At 37.0% G+C, this 18,230-nt stretch overlaps 1 protein-coding gene across 1 annotated transcript in view; it reads right to left on the reverse strand.

Moving 5' to 3' along the window:
• LOC148079501 (putative flavin-containing monoamine oxidase A) overlaps window positions 1–11,638 on the reverse strand; it is a 47,800-nt gene extending 36,162 nt beyond the window's left edge. The window contains exons 1-4 of the mRNA XM_087791071.1: window positions 11,487–11,638; window positions 9,499–9,586; window positions 5,513–5,693; window positions 3,555–3,669 (exon numbers count right to left, since the gene is read on the reverse strand). Of these exons, the coding sequence (XP_087647197.1) occupies window positions 3,555–3,669; window positions 5,513–5,693; window positions 9,499–9,586; window positions 11,487–11,604 (502 nt within the window). The 5' untranslated portion in view covers window positions 11,605–11,638. The remainder of the gene's footprint in view (window positions 1–3,554; window positions 3,670–5,512; window positions 5,694–9,498; window positions 9,587–11,486) is intronic.
• Window positions 11,639–18,230: the final 6,592 nt, after the last annotated feature.

The following is an 18,230-nucleotide window of genomic DNA, read 5'->3' on the forward strand; positions in this document are numbered from 1 at the left end:
TGGTATTTCACAACACTTCATAAAATTCCTTTGTTGTTCTTATAATACTGACAGTAAATGTTTTAAAATTATGAAATGACAATTAGATTTTATAAATCGATATTATTGCTGTCTATAGTAACTGTATGTATCTGGCAATATTTTTTTCGAAAAAAGATGAGCTTTTAGCGAAACAGAACTAGTTAAATTGGTGAAACTGTACTTTGAACTAGTTCACATACAAAGTGAACTTTCCCAACACTGGTTAAGACCCCCACCTAATGCGGGTTGCCGGTAAAAAAAGGGGTCCAAACGCAGTGACCAAGATGCTGAAAATCAAGATTAAGAGGTTTATTCCTGGGTGTCCAGAGGGAAACATTGGCAGAGTGAGAACTGGATGTGTTGGATGTCAGCCAGCTGAAGTTGCACTTTACACTGCAACAGAATGCTTCTCTGGGATCACAAGTGTTCTGAGGAGGACATTTCCATGTAAGGAAAGTAGATCAAAAGGCTAAACTTGAGAAGTTAGTGAGGTAGACCGATCGACCCTTTTACTGCTGCAGCAGACACAGCAAGGTCAGTTATGTTTGGTCGAATAATCGTTTCTGCAGTTTCAACCATCAATTCATGATACGAATTGGCTGCTTTTTAGAATTCAAGAATTCCGTCTGGTCCGCCCAAAAAAAGTACTTCTCTACAGCATTATTAATGAATTATTTAATAAAACTTATTTGTGTTGCTGCGTAGGAACAATTTGTGTAGTTGTTCTTAAGGCACACATAAAACAACTAGACAAAATTCAAAGCCTATTTTCCGGAATAAATAGAGATTAATGTATTCAGTGAATATCACTGTAACACAATAATAAAACAATGGTTTGACAGTAATCTTGACAGTGAATTATTTTCTATTGACCAGTTTACATTTGGTGAAGTAAAACCTACATAGGTTTTAGTTTTTATAATTGACCTATATCTATGTATATATTGTGTCTAACTTGCTTTTACTTGTATGTTTTACTGGTACTTTGTTGACTCAGCAATATATCTAATGTACTATTCAATTATTAATGCTTCACTGAGGCAGTGCATACGAAGGAGGTAATGTCACATGACTTTGTAAAACCACAGCGTAACATTTTAAATTTAGATTTCAAGGCTCACAGCAAAAGAAAATAAAAATAGACACATCACAGTTATACCTTTGGTTTAACATACAAGGTCTTAACCACTGAGCCCCCCAGTGACTCATTTGAGTAAATGAACCCCAAAACTCGTGAGTTTAATCATGTCATCTTCTAATACTAAAGCAGCTGTTTTAATTGACAGCTGGCTGATCAAATTATATTATTACAGTTTTCCAAGAAAATTGCACCTAATGACAAAGAAAGTCACCCATTGGTTCATTTTTGTAGTTTTGAAGGGGGCTTGTCCAATCACCGGGACCTTCACAAACATGGTTTTCTGTGACTGTGTATTGTCAATCATGTTGTAAATGTACTTTTATTTATACAATTAAATATCAAAGCCAAAAAAATGATGACAAAAATGTTAAATATGACAAGAATAATGTGAGTTAACTGATTGACTATTGGAGTACCACTTGGGGTGCTAGAGTGACCCTTATCCCTATAAAAGAAAATGTGGATTAAAATTATAAAAATACTTCATAAACTGTAGATGACTATATTAAAGATTATTGACTTTATAATCCAGCTAGTCTTTCTCCATCTATGTAAGCCATACTGTATATGAGTAGTTTCTGATCTCTTTTCCTGTTTTTGTTTTGCCAAAAATCTATCACTATTATTCATTTTTAATCTGTTTCCATTAAGAAAAAAATGTTCATCTTGACTCTTTTCCCAAATATGAGGACAATTCTGGATTTCAGAGGGACATATTGTTGCCATGTTGTAGCAGAATGTACAAATGTAATTGTTTTCTAGTAATTTCTTCTTCCTAATGGATGTTATCATTTAGTTTTTGACAGTTTGGATAGTGTTGTTTTTTGGTTCACATCCCAAGGGTAGAGGAAATCCTGCCAGCATGCTGGCTCCATGTCAGAGGCCGTCACCCGGAGTCCTCCAACCGTTTTTTGAAACAGCTCCAAGAGAGTTAATCGAATTCCACCTTCCCAGCTTTTGTCAACACACAGTTGAGGAAGACACTGAATAACTCAAAACTTTTTCAACATTAGGTATTATTAGTGTGTCAATAATCGAAAAAATGGCCTCCTATCAAGGATGTTAAAGAGCAACTAATTCCAACTCTCCTGACTCCCTCACATGTTTCAAATGTAGAAGTCTTCCTCCCCAAGATGAAGTAAGGCTCTCATCATGACCATGTTTTGAACTTATTACTTTCTAAAGTTCTCCCCCGTCTGAAATCTCGACGAACGAGAGGTTACGAGAGTGGATTCAATTATGACGTAATACTGGCTTCACTCCTCCTCCAGCCAGCTGTCATCCCACCCTGCTTTGTTTTTACAACGAGACCCTTGTAGGTGGGTGACTTCTGGGATTGATGATGCGTGGTGACAAACCTCAATGTTTGACCAATCGCAGAGAGGGTGTGTTTATGGTGAACAAGATTTTATCTCCAGAAAAACAAAGTGTTTTCAGTGGACGGGGCTTACGATCATTTGCTAATGTAAATATTTCAATGAAAAGAGAGTTTTGTACAAACAGACACATTTTGATGAAAAAATAGAGTCCAACATCTATTTGAAAGACGCTTGTTAAAGCTTGGACCATAGAATTAATCACTTAATCCAGAGATAATGAATGATATACAGTTTTCTTCTTCAAAAACATTGGAATCGCGCTTCTATATCCTCCCAACGGAACCAACATACAGTACATAAATATATATTTATATATACAGTATTGATGTTTCTCTCATGTTTTATATATTTTATGTTTTTTTTGCTATTAATACAAATTATTGTCCTCATGAAATGATTGATCTACTAGCCATCATCACTGCCAAATGGTTTGAAAATTATCCTTTTTTTCATTCAGCCGATCTTTCATTGATCCCCGAGACCTTCTTGTTTTCGCAGCTTCGGTTTGATCGGTGAAGAGCTGTGAGGTTTGGAAACGGTAACACCGTCGGGAGTTAAACACGGCGAACAGATGGGACGTAAATGTTTGATCGTAGCAATGAGCGACAATGAATAATTAACCGGAGTCCAAAGGCACTTCTTTTTCTACGAGGAGACGAGACTCAAATACTATGATATACTTTAGCGTTAGATGGATGAAACTTGAGGACGGATAAAGAGATTCAATGATTGAATTCATTCATGCGTTTTAGGGCTCGGATTCAGATAAACGAGAGAGCGTTTCACATAAAGTTCTTTCATCTCCGCAACTTCGGGCGAATAAAAGAAAAGAACTTGTCAAATATTTCAGATGAGAACACATGCCTCTCCTCTAAATAGTCTAGCGTTGCCAACAGGACGTCCATAATTGACACGTCACCCGCACATCCCACGTACTTGAACAAATTGAGCTACTGACCGAGCCGCTGCATTCCGTTGTGTAGGAAGTGAAAAACGCGTATTTAACAACTTGCCTTTGGTCCAAGCGTGTTTCTGGATGTAGGAGTGTAAGGTCATGCTGTCAAATTCCAACGCATTGGGAGTTTTGTTGGGATCCTCCACGCATACGGTGGCGCACAGTCTCTCCATCTGGGAAGAGCAAAAATAGATGACGAATTTTATATCGTACCGATGCGTAAAACACAACACGATTGTATCTACTTTTATCTCCTCGGAGGTTTTAATGCTTAAGTTATCATTCATCTCCACAATGTATATTTTTCTCTTGTTGCCTAGCAACACATGTTTTGACTTCAGCAATGAATCACTGATTTTTAATCCTCAGGAATTCCAACTAGATTCTGGGATTAAAAGGAAAACGACTTATGTGGTCTAAATTCACAGAGAAGTGAGACCTGATCGTAACACACAGTCCAGGATGATGCCCCAAAATTTGTCCCTTGAGGAATGAATGAATGATTCAAAAGAGGTCACAGTTTCTCCAATAAGTATGAATTTTTTTAACTTATAATCAATTTTTTTAAGTTAAAACTTTCATTTCCCCTTCACTTGTGAGGCCATTATGCACCAATTGAATGTGCTGAATCTTAACTACGGTAGAAACACACGCAAAAAAAATCTTAGTAGAAAAATAAACAACGTTTAATCAGAATATTCAGTGTTATTTCTTTTTTCAAACATACACTTGACAATCACAAGTACGGCACTTAATCACAAAGGTTTTAAGATTGACAGGATATGAAATAATTCATAATTCAATTAAAAGGAATTGAGTGAAATACATGAATGTCTAATTAAATGTGTTTAATAATTCAAATTAAAGAAAGAAACATAATTAATTATATAGACCAAAAGCATTAATAATGATAATATATCATTGAATAATTAACTACATAAATATGGTGTTAATTGTGTTATCTCTGGGTCTCTGTTTTGGGGGCCTTTGTGTGAGCTTGACCCAGATACAGCACAAGGGATACCACAAACACATTTGTTTTGAGGCCTTCAGGTCACTTTGACCCAGAGACAACACAAGGCATACAGTACCTCAAATAAAAACAAATTCGGGCCTTCAGGTCACTTTGACCCAGAGACAACACAAGGAATACCACAAACACATTTGATTTCGGACCTCCGGGTTACCTTGACCCAGAGACAACACAAGGGATACCACAAACACATTTGATTTCGGACCTCCGGGTTACCTTGACCCAGAGATAACACAAGAGATAAATCAAACACATTTAATTTCGGGCCTCCATGTAACCTTGACCCAGAGTCAACACAAGAGATACATCAAACACATTTAATTTCGGGCCTCCATGTAACCTTGACCCAGAGTCAACACAAGGGATACCTCGAACACATTAGATTTCGGGCCTTCGGGTCACCTTGACCCAGAGACCACACTAGGGTTAATAGCAAAGAAAAATGTAAATGTATTGTACAAATAAATATATTTGCTCATTTCATAGTCAAAGGATCAAAAGTGACAAAATAATCAGGATTTACTTAAAGAAATAAACACTGTGTCAAGTATTGTTCAATAATCAAAGGTTAATTTGATTAAAAATAAATGTTTTTATTACAAACATGTATTTAGTTCATTGGTCTTACGCTGCACTTTTATACAATGCAATGCAACCGACACATTGATTGAAATACTTCACTGCGTCCTCTACATCAAAGAAGGTTCAAATGTATTTGTGGCAGGAGATGTTGTCGCAAACATGCATCAGGAACATTCGCGCATGAACTATTTCCATCTGGTCGTTAAAGGGGCGGCCGTGAAAACGTGGAACCCAGTTAACGACTCGTGCTATTCAGGGTCACTAATTAGACACTTATTTAGGATTCAAGGACTTTTTTTATTGTTATTTTTATTTTTTAATTATAATATTTGAATCGACATCGAGGGAAGTTCATGGTATCTTCCTACGCTGGTTCCGCGCGACGTCTTGAGTAGGTTCACCTTCCACATGAGCTGCATGAGGTCCATCAGCACCAGCGGTGACGAGGAGAGAAGACTTGTCTCATGGATGCGAACTTGAGCATCGGGTCCGCCGACGTGTTGAACCGACTTCCCGGCGGTGAACTGTGGGTACGTGCTTAGGTTCAGCTCCTTTATCAGCTCCAAGACGTGTGTTTGAGTGCTGGGAACAAAAAGAAAAAAAAAAAAACACAGTCGTGAGTCTGTCCAGCTAGAAAATAATAAGTGCAATTTTCTTCAGATTTCTCCAACTCTCACCGCTATTTTTATCACTTTCGCTGCAAAAATGTTTGCAAATGCAAATGTATTTTGTATGTGTTGCCTCTGGTTTGAGAGAACGACCTCCACTGTTGCTTGTGTTGTCTCAGGGTCAAGGTGACCCGGTGGCACGAACACAAATGTGTTTGTAGTATCCCTTGTGTTGTCTCTGCAGTCAAGGTGACACGAAGGCCCGGGAACCGATGTGTTTACTGTATCCCTTGTGTTGACTCTGGGTCAATGTTATCCAGAGGCCCGAAATCAAATGTGTTTGTGGTATCCCTTGTGTTGCCTCTGAGTCAAGGTGACACGAAGGCCCGAACACAAATGTGTTTGTGGTATCCTTTGTGTTGTCTCAGGGTCAAGGCGACATGAAGGCCCGGAAACGAATGTGTTTGTGGTATCCCTTGTTTTTGTCTCAGGGCCAAGGTGACACAAAGGCCCGAACAAAAATGTGTTTGTGGTATCCCTTGTGTTGTCACAATTTCAAGGTGACACGAAGGCCTGAACATAAATGTGTTTGTGGTATCCCTTTTGGTGACTCAGTGTCAAGGTGACACAAAGGTCCGAACAAAAATGTGTTTGTGGTATCCCTTGGGTGGCTCAGGGTCAAGGTGACACAAAGGCCCGAACAAAAATGTGTTTGTGAAATCCCTTGTGGTGTCACTGCAGTCAAGGTGACACGAAGGCCCGAACAAAAATGTGTTTGTGGTATCTCTTGTGCTGTCTCTGGTTCGAGAGAACAACCTCCACTGTTGCTTGTGTTGTCTCAGGGTCAAAGTGACCCGGTGGTCTGGAAACAAATGTGTTTGTGGTATCCCTTGTGGTTTCTCTGCATTCAAGGTGACCGGGTGGCATGAAAACAAAAGTGATTGTAGTATCTTTTGTGTTGTCTCAGGGTCAAGGTGACACAAAGGCCCGAACAAAAATGTGTTTGTGGTATCCCTTGTGTTGCCTCTTGGTCAAGGTGAACGACCTTGAGCCAGATAACAGAAGGGTTAAAAAACCAAACCTCTCTCTCTTTTGTGTGAAAACAGATCTAAATACATCATAACCTCCTGAGTGTGTGCTTTGTATGAATTAACTAGTCTTGTAGTGATAGTCAGACATTGCTGCTATAGAATGAGTCTGAACTATAGACAGTTCATAGTGTGCAGCTGCAAAGTTTGGTTTGTTTCAAACGAATCGCTCAGATTCTCGACTAATTCACCGTATTTTCACTCGTGTTTTCTATGAAAGTCAATGAGATAATGCTGAAAAACTTTCCTCGTTGACATTACACATAACCACGCCAACGTTTTATGAGAATTTTAAAAAATGCAATGAAAAGATTTTAGATAATCTAACCCACTCTCCTTAAAAGAAAAAAAGTGATTCATGAGGTTTGACCTTTTGCAATGTTCCTGAATATACAAACACAATTTCCATCTGCAAGTCTATAACTCCCTGAACGTACATATTCATCCTCGGAACAAGGTCGTCCGTGTTGCTTCTAATTAGTTCCATAATCCGTGCGTCAAGAGAGCCGAGAGGATCTGTCAATCTGCTATAGGTGTGCAAACTGATGTCTTTTCATCAAGGTGCTGTATATATATATATATCTATATATATATATATAGATATATTGGTCTTCAATCGTTTGTGTTAATTAGTTAAACTCATCATTCATTCATTATAATTATAATCAGTAAACTGTGAGAGTTTCTTTTCACACCTGGATAAAGGAAGGAGATAGATAGCAGAGCGAGCTGGTTATTCCTAGCTTAGCACTGGATACCACCAGGATAATAACTTAACTCGACTTATGAAGCGTGACACGCGTTGAGATTTTGCCTCTCGCTTCAGGGATTCACGCAGATGAGGCCAGCTCTGCTGAATATCTGTCATGGTATAATCAGAGACCATGAAACGTTTATTTATATATGGTTTGTGTTGTCATATGAATCGCTTGTGTTGTCTAAGGGTCAAGGTGACCCGGTCGCCCAGGAAACAAATGGGTTTGGAGTATCATAGCGTGCATTTGCAAAGTAAAAAAAAAACACTCATTCACTGTATTTTTACTTATATTTGACTTATTATACTTATAATTGTATTTTCCATGAAAGCCAATGAGATAATGCTTAAAACTTTCCATGTTGACCAAGCACATAACCTCGCCCACTTTTACATCAGAGCAGAAAGAGAATAAAAAAAATGTAATTCAAAGAATTTGATAATCGTTATCGACAAAGGTCACTTGAGTGAGCTTGGTTATGCTTTCATGGGTTCTGCAGGGGTCCTTCAGAGATCTTCATGGACTCACAATGACCGCCATGCTCTCCCTATTTATCCACAAAGGACGAAAACGGTGTGTATGCATAACTACTTTTCCTATTACCAGTATGACAGCCTGAATAGGTTTATTTTCTTCAAAACCTTCCTTGGTATTAGACGAATACAATTCGAGCTCTGTAGCTCAAATAGTAAGCAGTGGTAAGTAGAGCCTTTTAAAATTTGCAAATCCCATGAAGTTTTTGGCCTTTTTTAGCACTTATTAGCTTCCGCGTCTTTTTCCGGAATCTGTCGCGATATGCCGAAAATTTACGCAAGTTACGGGACAATAAAATGTTTTTTAACTAAATAAAATGGCCTTTGGGTTTTTTATTTAAAGTTCTTTTCGCTGTTTTGTATCTAATAAAAATCTCTATTCAACCTTGGGGACTTCAGTTAGTAATATAAATTTCCATTTAAAAAAACATGCACAAAACTATGCTTAAGTGAAAATGTATATAATATTTTTATTAATTGAATGTACATTATTCTCTACTCTCCCTCATGTCGACTTAGGGTTGGCTTTATTTTCGGAGGAAACTGTGGTTCTTTTTGGATTTTCGGATTTCGTCCGGGATCTTTCGCTACAGCCTTTTTAACCTTTATTTCTAGACTATTTGTCATGTTAGGGCTTTAATACAAGGGCGACATTACAGTGTCTTGTTGTACGAGGAAGACGAAGAGAAATATCTCAAACCCTTTGTCCAAAATGAGGGTGAGTAGAAAATTTCGGGTGAACCAATATATTTTTTTTAATCTTTGAACCAACCTAGGTTAGAAAAATCACTATAAAAAGCACTTTAAATAACTGCTGGGCATTATTCATTCATTTATTTATTTGATCCCTTTTCCTATACGACTGGAGTGCTGTATAATATGATGAGAAGTCCTGCCAACCTACACGGTTTAAATCAATCCCTTAAAGTGCTCACCGTTCACTGGCTTTCACAGCGGATCGGTACACCCTTTGTATTGACATGGGCACTTTGTTTGTGTGATTAATATATTCTTAAAAACACACGCACAAAAAAAAAAAAAAAAAGTCCAGCCTGGGTGCCGGTGAGGTGCCGCTAAGCAATGCATTCATCATCTTTATTACATTTTCTTTTCCATTGTCAGTGGGGATTCCAGCCAATTACAGCTCACATCTGCCAGGTCGGAGACGTTTCAACAACCACTGTGACTTTGTTACAATTATCATCCGTCTGACGCTCGGCCATCCAAAGACGTTCTGACGTTATAAACTCCAATCATGTCTTCTATTCCAAAATGAATATGAGAGTCAAAGGCAATAAAGGATTAAATTAAACCAATTGTTGCCAACACGGTAAAAAAAAAACAATAAATAGGAAAACAATAAATCAAAATGAAGATATTAGATTAAGTACAGTTCTTGTTACCTTCCTACCCACTGCGCTCCAAAGTCCCAGCGATCAGAACCGCCCGCAGCCGGTATATCCACGGACAAAGTTCGACCACCGACGCGATCTGCAAGACAAACAGATGGCTCAAGGATCAGACTGAAGAAAAGTTGCTTAATGTGCAAGACCTTGAAAATATTGTTTTTGCTTGATGGAAAATTCACTTCACATTTCATGGCACAAATAAAGACCACAATGGCTATTTTCTTGGTTTGCAACAGGCTTTTTAAAATGTTAAAATGTTGTTTCTACTGAGATTTTGATGAAAATATTTGAGGCATCGATTTTACTTTCAAAAAATTCCCTGTTTTCCCTGCTTTTCCAATTTTTTTTTAACCAACCTCCAAAACATAGGGTGAAAAGAAATCACAGAGTTTAGTTCAACACTAACTAACAGGAGAAAATTACCAATACATTCGGTCTAGACTACTTCCTTATTTCCACTGAATGAATCTTAAATACATTTGTTAATTTTGTTGTCATACGGCACACGTGGCGCACTGGTTAGCTCGGTCGCCTCACAGCAACAAGGTTGCTGGTTTGCTTCCAGGCCGAGCCAACTTGTGAACTTTCTGTGCGGAGTTTCTATGTTCTCCCTGTTTTGCGTGGGTTCACGCCAGGGACCCTGGTTTCCTCCCACAGTCCAAAAACATATACAGCGGTTGATTGAAAACTTTGGGAAATTGTCCGTAGGCATGAGTGTGTGTGTGAATGGTTGTCTATATATATATTTATATATAGCCTGATAGATCCTGATTCAAACTTACTTTTTTAAGACAGAACCTAAAATCGAATTTCAAACAGTACAAACCGGCCACAGTTCGTATAAAATTTTTTACGTATGTAAGTTTCTGTTAACTATATTGTTTGGAAAGTTTTTCTGGTCACACCTAAAACAATTAATAATAATACTAATAATAATCGATTTTCATTTCAAGGCGCCGTTTACAGCACTACAGCGGCTGGCCCATAGGGGGCGCTGGGCGATGCCCTCCCACTGATTTGGCTCTTGTTGTTTTTTAATTTATTAATCTTATCTTTTATTTATTTTAGTTTTTTGATTTTAAATTAGCAAAGTTTTAATCATTAGAATTGATCATTTTGTATATTTTTAGAGCTCTTTACATTGATTAACTATATTTGGTTGATTCACGTTCTGATTTTAATCTTGGTCTGTGTCGTCATTCGTCGTATGCGGTCTCTGGTGTGGGTGTGAAGACTCTTCTTGAATAGCCCACCTGTGACGTCACGTTTACATGGCTCAACACGTCGCAAAACAAAAGCAGGCGTTCCAGTTCTCAATTGAAATTCGGGTCGCTGGAGAAGGCGAACATCATGGTTTGAATAATTCATAGTAAACATTCATTCATCAGGTTGTTTAGCTCAGTTTTTTTTGGTTAATATCAGTTATTTTCATTAATTAATTAGTGATTTTATTAGTTTGTACTTTTTTTTTTAATATATATATACATTTATTTATTTTTTATTTGCAGTTTATTTGTGTGTTTTTGTGATAGTTTGGTAGTAAGTATCTCTATTATTGGTTGTTTTTTTTAGTTTTTTAATAATTTAGTTTATTCTGTATGATGTATATAAGAGTATAATTAAAACATGTTTTTATTTGGAATGAAACAAGGAGCATAATAAATATTATTATCCATCATAAACTTTAAGTGATTAGATTAAAGGTGCTTTACAAATAACCCTTACTTACTATTAATGTGTTGCTTTTTACATGTAATGTATAAGATAGGGGGGGGAAATTGTATTGGAAGAGCACCACCTAAAATATTTTTTATACCAGCCGCCACTGGTAATGTCATTGTACACAAACTGACCGATGTCTCATTTGATTTGTTAATATTAAGAACAAAAAATAAACATGTTGATCAACTGACAAAAACAATGTATTTATTCAGTTCATTTGGAAGAAACTTTTATAACACTTTAACAATATGTGGACAAACCTTTTGCCTCCAGGATCAGTATTTCCAAACTGGGAAGTCGCTTCTTCAGCAGATGAGCCGCAGTCAGCCCTGAGAGTCCAGCACCGACAATAACAACGTCCCATGTTTTCGAACTCATGCTCTCTCTTCCTCGGGTGACAGTGGCTGTGAAAGTGAGCGAAGCAAAAAGATTGTTTCTCCGCGTTAGACACTTGAACTCTGGACGGCAAACAATTCTGCTGAGTCATGGGAAATTCCGGTTATTTCACAACTGACTTGAATCAGTTTGTTTATTCAATTTACTAACTACAAAACTTTCTATGGAGGGTTTATTTTGAAAAGATTACTTTGAACAAAAAAAAACATAGAACTGGAAATACAGAACTAAGACTTGGGAATATAAATAAATGTGACTTTCTTTCTGACTTTCAATGGGGACATTGAGTGTATTTTCTTACCCTTTTTTATTATTTTATTGACGTCATACGGAACAACAAAAAAGATAGTTACGTTTATTTTTCTATTGATTGTCTGATAAAAAACATGATTCAGTTCAATAAACCTTTAGCAGACTCTGTTTTACTTGTTGTGTTGTTGAGTTATATAAGCAAACATAAAAACTAGTAATAAAATAAATAATTGTATTGCCATTTTATTGATTATTGCGGTCTGAAAGGTTTTTAAATTTCAAAGAAAATATTTTTATCCAAAGTCTTGTTGTTTTTATTTTTATTATTATTATTCATTACTCTTTTTATCATTATTTTAATATTTCTACTGTATGTCCAACATCATGTGTATCTATGTTTGTTGAATCTTTTTTGTCAACTGTCGTGACATCTTAAATGCCCCAAATCAAGGAAAAGATGCTGGTTTGGTCAAGTTTACACAAAACATAAGTAGAATAAATGAGTCCAAATTAACTAAATCGTTTAGACTATTCTAACAGTTTATTTTCTCTTAACAACAAGGAGCTGTCCTGCCTGCAGTTGATACAAAACTCTGCAGCAAGAATTCCTGCCCAGCTCTAGTAGAAGAACTTACATTTCCCTGATCTTTAAAACTCTTCACTGGCAGCCAGTTTCTTTCAGGATTAAAATTCTTCTATTTATCTATCCATCGATCCTCTTATCCTCTCATTCATCCATCTATGAATGCCTCCTCTCATCCATCCATTTATCTAAACATACTCTCAACCATATATTCATCTATCCATCCATCTATCTAACCATTCTCTCAACCATCTATTCATTCATTTCTCTAAATAATCCATCCATCCATCCATCCATCTACCATGTTGTTTCTGAGAAACGAGTCCAGAGCTAATGCTGATTCAACGTTTTGGTGATTTTTTTTTTTTTTTAATTTCTTTTTTTACACTGAATGTCTTGTGTTTGGAGGTCGTGCAATTTTATTAAAAAAAAGAAAGATTTACTTGGAGTAATGTCGACATTTAACTGGTCTGTACTTAATCATATGAAAACATTGTTTCTCAGGCTCAATGAATGTACAAAGTGAGTTCAGTAGTTTGTAAAGCAATATATCGTGCACATATCAGTGTATCTACCAGCTTTTGGTTATCATTAGTGATGTGCTGGTGAAGCTTCATGAAACAGTGTCATGTTGTTTAGAGGTCAGTAGGTGACGCTATCAGTTTAAAAATGATGTGATATTTCATTGGAGCAGTTGTTCAAAACAAAGGAAAATAGTGCAGATGCCGCCATCTAGTGGACTCTGATAATAATGACACTGCTTCATGAAGCTTCATCGGACCCTCACTTGTTATCGTCACTGTAATTATCATTAAACTCCTCTTATTCATTCATGTTTTGTAATTAAATCTTGGTTTGTTACAACTCAAGTGTTGCTGGTTTGGACAATGCTGGATATGTTTGGAGCTCTATGGATTCTTCTTTCCGTCCATGCTTATACCTTGTTAAAGAGGTTAGTTTGACAATAATTTAATTTTCCTCAAACTTTTCTTCTTATCTTCCCCCCATCATCAGCTACCTTGATGTTCATATTACAAAGAACTATGTTCCCGTACTAAGGGTGTTTTTCCTTTATCTGAGACATGCGTTCTTCTGTATTCGAGTGTCTGAGAAAGCTTTATTTTTATTATTTATTGTGTTTTTCATTTTGCCAACTTATACGAGCCACTTAAGATCTATTCAGAGGAGTAAATGAGAGGGAGAAGAACATATTCTCCATCATGTTTCTCCCGGCCGTGACTCCTGGTCGAGAACGGAGGCGATAATTAATTGAAGCTGAGAGCTTCTTATGTGGACCAATTTTTTGGTCACATCAGTTTGATAAGGTGGACTTCTCCCGCTGCTCTCAATCCATCACACCTCCAACTCTCCACTTTTCTCATCCACTCTCCAAGATTTGTTCCACACTTTGGCGTGAGCGCTCAATTAGGTGTTCAATCTTCAAAGCACGGTGGCGGAGGACGTGTGGTCCGAGGAGATATATCGCAGAGCGATCGCAGAGAACCGTGATCTCAGAGGCTGGTGGTAGCTTACGCTTAAAATATAGACTTATTTGGTTGTTTTTTTTTATAATTCTGGTGTCCAGGCTCCATTACAAGAGGGACATTAAAGGTAACTGGATGTGTTTTTGAAAAGAAAAACAGTAAGCCCAGTCTGCCACCTTCATATAGACCTGCATACATAACTCCCACCACCAAGGGGAGCCAGAGACTGTACTTCAAATCCTATATATAGGGCCTTTAACAGCCTTTTTTATATATATAAAACTTAATAGTTTTATTCATTCTAAGTTTGTCTCATGATATTTTTATTAATGCATTTGAAATGTACTTGTCACTCTCATTTTAGTTATGATTTTCAAACTTTAAAAAAAAAAAAATTCCAGTTAGAATCCTGTTAGGATGATAGTGTTTCTGGTTATATATATATATATATATATATATAATTAAAAAAACTTCCGCGTGTGAAATCAACCGTCCAAGTGAATATTACCATCAAAAACACAATTATTGTGGCTGAGTTTTGTGTCTTTTCAATCAAATTTTGGAATTCATACAACGAAGCACAAAAGCTTGGGAGATAAAAAGAAATATCACTGCATTAAGTACGAAGGAATTTTATTAAGTTTGAGAAGCGAAAGGTTTTTCATTTGAATCTCACTATTATCGGTCGTAAGAGGCTTGTGTCCTGCTCGTTTCAGGGAACTTTAAAAGGGTATTTCATTTCATTTTCGGAGTTTCTTTCAACTATTTCCATGAATCTCAAAACTATGTAACTATGTCTTTGTGTGTGTGTGTGTGTGTGTGTGTGTGTGTGTGTGTGTGTGTGTGTGTGTGTGTGTGTGTGTGTGTGTGTGTGTGTGTGTGTGTGTGTGTGTGTGTGTGTGTGTGTGTGTGTGTGTGTGGGCTTTAATGCAGCTCTATCATACACAAGAAGTAACCAATCACATGACAAAAATCAACATTTATTTGGCATTTTGGACAAAACCCTTTAATTCTTGATTAATGTTGGTTGTTTCAAGCCCATTATTATTATTAGCTTATTATTCTGACTGGAAGACAGTGGAAATGTTGGTATCCAAAGTAGTTACAACATCCATTTTGGGGATGACAGGGGGGACATATAAGTCAAAAGAATGGTTCACTTGAACCTGGAGAAAAGGAGTAACTTGAAATACAGACCATGACCTCATATTTGACGGTGGTTTTCTCTCTCAGACACATCAATTCACAGTGTTTCTGTAAAACAAAAACATACCAATGTTTTTTCAAAAGTATTTGTGACACAAATGACCAAATATGGAGAGCAGCAAATACTATTTTACTTACAATTTTTTTTCAATGATAAGAGTCTGAACTTAACGGACATCTAAATGATCTTGTCCTATGATAAAAACAAAGTAATGTTGACAAAGTGGTGTTACGCAATGGGGAGTTGGATTATTGTGTCTTTTATTTTGAAATGTACACCTTTTATGTTTCACTTCCTTTGTGGTGCGATTTAATCGCTGTCGATTGATGCATGGCGGCTCCGTCATCCGGCAAAAATAGACCTCTTGTCGTGTACAAGGATCCAAGTGCGGAAATAAAGGTCTTTTTATAAATTTCGAGTTCGCTAATGAGTCTCTGAAAACAAAAATATTTCCAAAAGTCGATGCGGCAAAGCTCCAGGGTCGAAAAACGTCCAACAGGAAAACCAAAATGCAAAGGGGAACAAAGGAGGAATTACTATAAAAATCTAAGTAGCGATGCAAGGATATGGAAAAAAACTGTACCATGTGTCAAGTAGCGATCTTCTGGCGATGCGTTCACGGACTGTCAGACCTTTCAGCATCGCTCCTTGATTGCTGGTGTGAACGTAACACGGGAAAATAAACATAGAACTATGAAACCTCTTGCGTATTTATACCGGATGCAGGAGCAATTGACTTGAATGAGTCCGAATTGCTCCGCCGATCCCAACGGAGTCAGGACAGACTGGAGACGAATCCAGTGGAAATTTGTGGTTAGTCAATCCAAAAGAAGAATTGTGTCTCTTCAACTTCTGACTCTTTTTCTGAAGTCTACTTAATGACTTAATTATACTTTCTCGCCGGAATCCCAGAAGCCCTTTATCAACCTCAACATTCCTTGACAAACTGCTGAGAAAATTTTCGGAAGAAATAAAGGAAACCGGATTAAAAGGTAATTAAATTGACCGGGTCTTTTACTATATCGTGCTGCTGAACTCTGGGAGAACGGATCAACGTTTGGGTTAAATGAATAAGGAACGTATTTCTAACGAGAAAATGTCACTCCCATTGGCAGTACTGTGCTTCCGTACATACATGTTCAATGTAAAACAATATAAGTCATGTTGCATTTGCATTTATCATTTAAAATATTGTTCACGGTTTTGTACATAATATAGATCCCTGAGCAACTCTGTAGTGGGCGTATCTATCCATCCATCCATCCATCCATCCATCCATCCATATCGGTGCCAACAGGATATTGAATGGTTGAATTAACATCTCGCTTTTTTCATACGTTGTATTTCTTTTAGCCTTTGAAAGTTTTTGAATATTCAAATCTATTAAGTTATTTTCAAAATGAATGCTTTTTTTTCTTTACACATAAAGTTTGATATACTAAATCCAATAACTACAAAAAAAAGGAGTTTTCAGAATTAATTGTTTTTGATTCGTAGTCGTTCTTTTAAATAGAATGTCAGATGTCAGAATGAGCTTGAATCTGGTGAAACCATCAGTCTTTATGAAGCTCGTTCTGTGAAAAAGGTTGAAGTTGTCTTCATAACAACCTTTTCAAAGAACGACCTTCAGTCGACTCTGTCTTACCAGATACAGACATGTAACCTCGCGTCACATGATTGGCTGAAAGTAGCTCGGTACTCTTTCAGTATTGTCTAATAAACTGACATTTTATATTGGGTATGAAAGCCTTCGAAATTAAATTAAAATATTGAATAGAAAAGATATCAAAAGGAATCTTCATGTAATGTGAAAACCCAACTCTCCAGACTTATTCACATGTTCTAAATGTTGAAGTCGTCCTCTTAAAAATGCAGTAGGTCATTCATCATTACGTTGCTCCTACATGTTAATCGTGAAAAACAAAATAAATATTTATGTAAACATGGTAAGAGTTACTTTAGGTGTTTTTGTAATGTGTAGATAAAGCAGCAAACTTTATTTTTATTATTTGTTTTTAATGTACAAAACGGGAGTTTCAGGGCTATTTTAGAAATTTTCGTGAGTCCTTGAATGCAACTCCTGTTTTTGTAACCAATCAGAGCAAGGTGGGCGTGGCTGCTCGGACGCGTATCAGCTGAAACGGAGCATTTTAAGTGGGCGGGGCTTAAGCGTATCTTCTAATGTAAATATCTTTATTAAATGAGAGTTTTGTGCAAAAAGAAACATACTGATGAGTATAATAGAGGTCTTAAAACAATTTAAGACACTTAAATCAGAACATTAGGTGCCCTTTAAAAGCGAAAAATGTATGGAATTATTTAATAAAAATAAATTCAACCTTTCAATATACACATCATTGAATTCAATTATTCAAAGAATGAAATAAAGTTACATCATTTGCGATGTTTAATTCATAATATTATGGCGCTGATCTACTTCTATACACTCTGTACTTCAGTTTGTATAGATATAAGTACATAGTAAAAATGCTCATTAACTATTTAAACTCCATGAACCTCATGGGAAGTGGAATCCATACTCACGAAAACTCTGTCTAAAGGTGTTCAAGTTTGTTTTGGGTTTTTTTTTGAGCCTGCAGAATAAAGATGCCGACTGACCCTGAACCGCAAAACAATCACGAGTCACTTCTACAGCATTATTTTCATCAGAAAGTTTCGTCGTAACCATTAATTACCGAGAGCGCCGTTCGTTTTCCTGACCCTCTGCCTCCGTCGCGCTGGCACTGGCAAGATCTGTTTATCTGGAGATATTTCCGCAGGTTTTCTATTTTTAGGAGCCAGGGAATAGAAAAAGCAGGTGTGATTGAATACTTTTCCCCGGATTTAGAGATTGTGCCAGCAGCACTAATTGTTACTGTAATCAGATGCAAATGAGGACCGACACGTGTGGCGTGCTTCACAGGAAGAGGCTTGGACTGGATTTGGGTTCCAGATTTACTGTATACGATGAACCGACAGTTGAGCGAGAGGACACGAGCAGAAGATTTGTTCCCGGGAATTCTCATTGTCGAGGCCATCTGTGTCGTGGACCCTCCAATTAGAGGATGAATACATGGAATAT

Source organism: Callionymus lyra, chromosome 5 (assembly GCF_982586985.1).
Source record: "Callionymus lyra chromosome 5, fCalLyr1.hap1.1, whole genome shotgun sequence".
NCBI lineage: Eukaryota > Metazoa > Chordata > Actinopteri > Syngnathiformes > Callionymidae > Callionymus > Callionymus lyra.